This window comes from Gavialis gangeticus, unplaced genomic scaffold, assembly GCF_001723915.1.
Source record: "Gavialis gangeticus isolate Ggan-Ray unplaced genomic scaffold, GavGan_comp1, whole genome shotgun sequence".
Lineage (NCBI taxonomy): Eukaryota > Metazoa > Chordata > Crocodylia > Gavialidae > Gavialis > Gavialis gangeticus.
The window spans coordinates 17,219,683-17,227,004 of NW_017729011.1; the positions used below are offsets into that span (position 1 = coordinate 17,219,683).

Sequence of the window (7,322 nt, forward strand, 5' to 3'; positions counted from 1 at the left end):
CCCCCCCCCCCCGAATCAAAAACTTAGCACCCTGCTTATTAGCTCTCCCTCTGCAGCTGTTGAGTGGGATGGGCTATACTGAGGACAGCTACTAGTGGGCAAACCATTTGCAGTGACTAAATTGTCTACGTTTTCCGCTTACAAAGCTGGCTGTCCCCAGAGGTAGAGACAAGTGTGTGTTTTTTCCACCCTCTCTCCTGCATGGCGCTTCACTGTGGTGCAGGATAGATCAATGCTTCCTTCCTGGTGCCCTCGTGTGCACGTATTTTCTGAAGCAAATGCTTACTTTGTCTTTTGCCATGGGGCTGCAATTTTGTGCCTCCCAGCTGCAAAGACCTGGTGATGGTGAGCAGTCCAAGTTGACCACCACTGAGTTTTCTTTATGACTGGTTTGTAACTCAGCTCAATTGATTCTTCCTGAACTACCAACCCTCACTCAGGGGGCAGTGTCATACACTAGGAAACAGCAGGTTAGCATTTACCAGCCCACAGTGCCAGCCTTGCAAAAGCATGCTTGCTCAACACGTGGCTGGTGAGTAAAACCTTCTCATTAAAGGGAAGTGGAGTTCACTTTGGGTAAAGGCCGGGGCATTTTTCCAACTGTTTCACAAAGTTGCCGTAACACATTGGCGTGTGGACCGAAGAAACAGACTTGATGGGTCTGCAGTTTCCACCTCATTGTCCTGCTTGTACCTTTGTCTCTGGCTCTGTTTATGCTGGAATGAATAGGGTTCAGTTGTCATACTCTTTCTTCCCTTCCCTTTCAAATTCTAGGTAACCACATCCCACCCCTGTACCTTGATGGTCACGTGTTTGCAAGTCAGCCACGCCTGGTTCCTCAGACGATACCTCAGCAGCAGAGCTACCAACAGGTGAGCATTGGAGGGGGAGTAGCAGTCACTGCATCTCTGAATTGGGTTGGTCCAGAGTCCTTCTCCCCCTGCCCATCAGCCAGAGAATACTGCTCCGCAACACAGACTGCAGCTGCCTAAAGCAGAGCAGCAGACTGGCTGAAGATAGGAGATGCTGGTTTTTGCACCACAATCATTTTGACAGGTTTTAATAGGGAGGAGTCTGTAAAGCCCAAATATGTGGCAGAATGAGGACGTGTCCATTTCCCTGCCTTGTTCTGAGTGAGATGTATGACCAGGTTTGAGCCTCAGTCTTTTTCCAGTGTATCCACAGCCACGTCCCCCCAAGGCAAAGCACTCATCAGCAGTTCTCAGCATCTCCATCACCAGGGTACGGTAGTGCTGTCTGGGCTGTGGAGAGCTCTTGTGGGTAAAAGGAGAAGGCAGTGCCAGAGCCTTTGAGAATAGTCTCTGCCTGGGAGAAGGGCCTGTTTTGTGTGGGAAGAACATCAGTCCCTGGGAAGCTCAGTCCTATGCTTTTTTGCACTGCTTCAGTCACACCTGCCCAGACATCAGTCTATTCCAGTTCCCATGCAACTGTGCTCTGAGAAATGACACCTTGTGGGGCTGGGGGAAGGTAGAGCAACTCTCTGAAGAAAGCAGATGGATGTTGAACAGCTCAAGAGGGTTTCTGGCTGCCTCCATGTCTTTCAGTCACCTTTGTATCCTCTGCAGGCTGCTGCTGCTCAGCAGATTCCCATTTCCCTTCACACATCCTTACAAGCCCAGGCACAGCTTGGGCTCAGAGGTGGCCTGCCTGTGTCCCAGTCCCAGGAGATCTACAGCTCCATACAGCCCTTCAGGTAACGGCTCTGGTGGTTAATCTGAGCAGCAGCAGAGCTTTATGTTGTGAACAGCTAAATATGCCTACAGCAGCGTGCATCTGCTGCCCAGTTCATTTGACTGGCAAAGCAGATGTGTTGCAAGAAGGCTTGGCAGAGGGATGTGGGGAAGGTGTTGGCATGACAGCCTGCACTGCAGTGATGTCAGCCCCTTCTCTAGATAAAATAAGCCAACCCAATAAAATATGGATTCTTGGCTAAGACGCCTTGGCGCTCTCCAGCTGCTGGACATCACAGCAAGGTCTTGGCAGACCTTCACGTTCCAGGGACAGCTTCTACCACCCCATCTGCAGTGTGAGCTTCTTAGTAATGCAGTCGCCTCGTTGCCACCATTAGACTGAAGTTCGTCAAGAGCCGGCTGTTTCTGGTGAAGTCGATGTCAACGTTCCTGTGGGGCCTCAGACAAGGGGCTTTAGCCCAAAAAGTGTTAGGATGAGTGTGAAAGACTGGGGAAAACTGAATTCTACTGCCAAAAAGGCTTTTGTTTCCCTGTTGTTTGGCTTGATGCTGCACTTCACTGTGTGACCTGACTGCCATCCACCTGGGGTATAGGGGATGAAGTGGGGAGAAGTGCAGTCTCAAAAGGGCCCAAGGGCAGTGTTTAAGTCCGTTTCTCTTCTTCAGGTCTCAGGTGTACATGCACCCCAGTCTGTCTCAGCCCAATACCATGGTTTTGACGGGAGGCACGACTCTAAAGCCTCCATACTCCGCCTTCCCAGGCATGCAGCCCTTGGAGATGGTGAAAACACAGTCTGGGTCCCCTTACCAGCCAATGAATGGAAGCCAGACTCTGGTTTATGAAGGCCAGATAAATCAGGCAGCTGGTATGGGAGCTTCGCAGATGATGGACTCCCAGCTTACACAGGTTAGGAACAAAGGTTGCATGCTGCTTTGTTTTTTGTATGTGCTCATGACTCCAGCATCTGAGGCTGGGTCTTAGTAGATATTTGTGGTAAGCTATGGGCTTTTGTGAATAAACTCTTCACAAGGAACCATGCCTCCAGTTGGGCCAAGCCCTGGGTCCCTCGTACTTGGTAACAATGTATAACTCATCCTCCAGATTTCTCAAGAAAGTTTGTCTGACCTTAAGCCAGTGACCCTCATCTCTTCTCATTTCGACTCTTGGAGCATCCTGGTCCTGAAGGTTTCTCCACAGAATATCTCCCTGCTTTCCGGAGTTGCCATCTCTGCTTTAGCTTTCTTAAACATAGTTCCCAGAGGCTGAGTGAGTCCTGCTGGAAAGATCGATATGTTCATACCACATGCTGGATCCATCCATTCATTGATTGGCTTCTGATGGTTTTCGTAAAGCTTAGCTTACGCTGTCTGATACAATTGTGTTAAAAAAATATGAAAAGCCAGAAAATTCTGAACCTCTGTTTTTGCTTAAAGAGGGGCTTGTATGCTGCAAGAGCTGAGAGCACAAAGCTAGTTAACCCAGAAGACAGCTTAGCTAGGGGAGGTGCAGAGGTTCCTGACAAACCATAACTAGGTTCCTCCTGCCTGGATCACGTGGTGACGCGTCTCATTACAAAGCAGTCATGGGAAGTCCCAAACGCAGTAATTACAAAGACTGTCGGAGCAAGTAAGCAGGAACATGAGGCTACAGAGCAGAGAGAACTTTTTTGTAAAGAAGGAAAACCACGTGCAAAGTGCCTGCTAAGTGGTGGCACCCACACCTAATTGAATACAAAGTGGCAGTTTGCTAACGATCCTGGGCCTGTTGGTGATCAGAGCCCAGTAGTCTCTTTTTGCCCCGCATCCTCTTCCAGGTTTTATGACCCCTTTGAAAATTTGGTCTCGTTTAATTGCCACTGAGTTCTGAGGTGCAGTTTTCAGTCATGTTTAACCACCCCCCTCATCAGTTGTTTCAAGAAGGGGTTGAAGTCTGTGGGGCACAGGCCTCAAAATCACATCAGCAAAAGAGAATAGCCAATTGCTTGGATCGGGGCGACACAGATGGGGTGCACACAGATGCACCCCCTACAGAAAGGCACCGCCAACACTGTCAGCAGCCCCTGTGGGTGGTCACTGCTTGCCACCCTGATGCCGACACCGCTGGTGGCATCTGTGGGCGATCCATGCTGGCTGCCACTGTCGGTGGTGGTTGTGGGTGGTCGCCGACCTTTGGTCAGCGCTCGCCACCTCCCCTCCCCCCAGCTGCCGACAGTGCCGGCAGCATCCGCAGGAGCTTCCCTGCTTGCCGCCACCGTGCCCCACCAGCCGCCGGGGGCATAAGTCGTTCATGGTTTGGATGTGGAAGTTGAGGTGAAAACAATGTGAGCTGTCTGATGCCCTGGTGGCTGCCAGCACCACTGAGAAGGCTCATATGGGCAGTGACCCTGAAGACTGACAAAGCAGTGAGAGAGGCTCGAGGCAATCAGCAAAGCCCTCTGTAAAGAGCACACACCTGCTTAGGCCACCCCTTTATACAAAGGACACTTGGTGTGGCTACAGGGTGTTGGCAGCTCTACGTGGACACACGTTGCAGTATGAAAGTCCCTCTTTAATGGTGATGTGTTTTGGGGGTTTTTTGGTGGCCCAATGAGTGGATAGGATGTTGAGCTGCACTCTCCTTCCTTCTGTCAGTAACGACATGTAATTGTCATGCAGCTAACAATGCCTATGCCTGGGTCCCAGCTTCCTCTGCCCCGTTACGGTTCTGGCCAGCAGCCACTGATCTTACCACAGTCCATCCAGCTTCCCCAGGGGCAGAATCTGCCTGTCGGAGCAGCCCGCAGGATTCTCCCGCCTGGATCCCAGCCTTCTGTTCTTGCAACCAGCAGGGAGGTAAGAGCTCTCACCTGGGCTTTCTTTAAGAAGCTTTGCACTTGGGTTTTGCACCTTTCTCTGAAAAAAGAACCACCTATTATAGGCCTGCAGTTAATGAGGAGGGGGATTTGCTTGTGGGGGCTCCTTATCTATCAGCTGGTTGGAGCAGAGCAGCTCCATTCCTCCTGTCTCCATAGCCCAGGCCAGCAGTCTGTTGGGTTGTGCTGCTGTGCTGCCTTCTGTTTTCAGAAGGCAGGGTCATGCCTCAGTCCAGTTTTGCAGTGTCCAGACAGAGCAGCTGTGGGCTGCATTTCTTCCAAGGCATAGTCAGCTCCCAAGTGCAGATGGACTGCTGCTCGTGAAATACAGCGCTGTTGTCAAAAAGCCCCGTTTGAGCAAGTATTGCAATGCCCTGTCAGCTTCAATGCCTTCGTGTAAGCAACGGGTTTTTTTCCAGAGGAGAGAGCACTAGGAATGAGATTTCCTTTTTGCTTGTGCAACCAAAAATAGGCAAGTCCTTTCACTGGCATAGCACACTTCCCCGTGTGTAAAGTGGAGGCAAGTGGTATTTGCCAACATCACAAGGGGAGCAGGGAGGCTAAAAATGTGATTGGAGTGCTTGCCAAGTAGATGCAAAGATGATATTTTCTCACTCACTTTCCTCCTTAGTCCTCTCAAATGGAAATGAAAGGGTTTCATTTCACAGATGGCAAACAGAACATGTCCTCCGGAGGATCTGTACCGTCTCCACACACGTACAGGTAAACGATCTGCAGAGCTCCGTCCGTAGCACCGGGTTGAGTGTGGTGGGAAAGGCTTGGTAATGTTTAACATTGGAGTGAAACAGTGTTTGCGTCATGCTTCCTTGGCTGAGATCCATTAATATAATTTCAGAAATGGAATCTGTGCTAGTCTGAATACTGATTTCCAAGCATAGTGTTGGGGATTTGCTCTCATGGCAGGGAGCCCATAAACTGCTGTAATTGGCCTGGGAGAAATGCAAAAGTGTGACTGGTTTTTGTGTCAGAGCCTTGAAGGTCTGATACCAGTAGAAGGTGCTCTTAGTGAGGCGGCCATGCTGGGGCGTCAAATATGTGTCTTCCTTCCAGTTCTACCTTTTGAGCCCAAGAACTAGAAGCTCCCGGCCCGGCCTTCCATGCTCTGATCCTCCTTTTGAGGTGGGAAAGGATTTTTGCGACTCTTAGTTGTATCCTCTCCCCCTGCCCAGTGATGCATAATCTTGCTTGGGTTGACAGTTTTTAAGAGCTCCCCAGTCCAAGCCTGCTGGTTCCTCCTTACTTTCATGCAGACCAGGCTTTTGTTCCGTTGTAGTAACCTAGGCCATGTGTGCTCTCAACCCTTTGATTTCCAGGCCTAGCTCTGCCAGCCCTAGTGGGAAGCCATCTGGACCAGCAGTCAGTATGGGCTCCATGCAGGGACACTATGTGCAACAGGTAGGGCATGTTGATACTGTTGAGCATTGACCTAATGGTATCTGCTCTCGCACACAGATTGGTAGAGTTCCTACCATTGTGACGACCCAGCCTGCTCTGTTAGTGTGCTAGGATATGAACTTAGTTTCCCCCTTGATAATCCTGTGTGTGCATGCATGCGTGAGCATAGGTGTACACTTGCCTTACCAAAAAAAGTATGTTGAGCCCAATCAGCAAAGCTAACCAAATCATAGTGGCACAATATCAACAGGAAGGGTGTATTGAGTGTCCTGTCCCAGCCCTGCTGTTAGCCTGCTTGGTGAGGAACTGTCCTGGGCGGTGGTGGGAGATATGGGGGTTTGGCCCCCTCAAGATGGGAGCTCTGGGTGCACACAGTAGCCGACCCTGTGGTGCCTTTGGGCCCCTCTGCATTAAGACGGGGCATTTGTGGTTTGCTCCTTGGACTTAGGTGCCCGGGCACTGTTGTGAAGCTGGCCCTCATCCTCTTGTTCCTGGGTCCCCATGTGAACTGATGCTGTGTTTCTTTTTGTCAAAAGGCAAAACAGCGAGTGGATGAAAATAAAACCAACCTGGGAGCAGTGAAGTTGCAAGAGGCATCCTCCACCAACCAGTTGAAGCCAGTGCGCACGGGAGCCATCAAACCTCAAGCGGTCAAAGTGGAGGAGAGCAAGGCGTAGGAGCGTCCACGGTCCCCAGCTCACCCTCCCAGCTGGGGGAGGCTCCGCAGCTCAGCCCGGCATCGTGAAAGTCTCGCCAGATCACTCCCATCCTACCCCGGACTGACGAAAACGACATCCTCTCTCAGCCCCTCTCCCAACAAAGCAGTTTGAAACAGTGGATTTGACATTGACTTGCTTGCTTTAAAAACAAACCGACTACCCATCCCCATGTGACTATTGAGTGGCTCGAGCCATCTTTTTGTTCCTACCCCCAGCCCCCACCACCTCCCTTGCAGGTAGTTCATTTGGCAAAGCCCAGTGATCACGTTCCCTACTTCTGTCTCAGCGGAGTGGCAACTGGGGAGGGGGCCAGGTTGAGGCTTTTCATTTTAAAGGCAGCTGAGGTTTTTACAAAAAAAGCTATATCTTTGTTTATAGCAATTTTTTTATATGTTCTCATTTCCCCTTTCTCTTTACCCCACCCTCCCATCCCCATAGCTTCCAGAAAATCCCCCAGACCAAAATCATGTGCTTGGACAGAACCCTGCTTAATTTGGTGTTCGGTTCTGTGCTCCCTTGAGAGTTTTGACTCTTAAATTGTGGTGTTTTGGGTGCATTTTCCCTCCCCTCCTCCAGCAGTTTAGCCTTCCAAATGAGCTGATTAAGAGGCATAAAGGACAGTTA

General features: G+C 50.5%; 1 protein-coding gene across 9 annotated transcripts in view; it reads left to right on the plus strand.

Annotated features, from left to right (window-relative positions):
* The window catches only part of PRRC2B (proline rich coiled-coil 2B), a 54,226-nt gene extending 47,169 nt beyond the window's left edge, over nt 1-7,057 (plus strand). For 6 of the 9 annotated variants that reach the window (XM_019510695.1, XM_019510697.1, XM_019510699.1 and 3 more), the window contains exons 26-32: nt 775-872; nt 1,587-1,714; nt 2,378-2,618; nt 4,367-4,543; nt 5,195-5,286; nt 5,898-5,979; nt 6,516-7,057. In XM_019510695.1, the coding sequence (XP_019366240.1) occupies nt 775-872; nt 1,587-1,714; nt 2,378-2,618; nt 4,367-4,543; nt 5,195-5,286; nt 5,898-5,979; nt 6,516-6,656 (959 nt within the window). In that variant the 3' untranslated portion in view covers nt 6,657-7,057. The remainder of the gene's footprint in view (nt 1-774; nt 873-1,586; nt 1,715-2,377; nt 2,619-4,366; nt 4,544-5,194; nt 5,287-5,897; nt 5,980-6,515) is intronic. The other 3 variants (XM_019510701.1, XM_019510703.1, XM_019510704.1) reach the window with 3 other exon arrangements.
* Nucleotides 7,058-7,322: the final 265 nt, after the last annotated feature.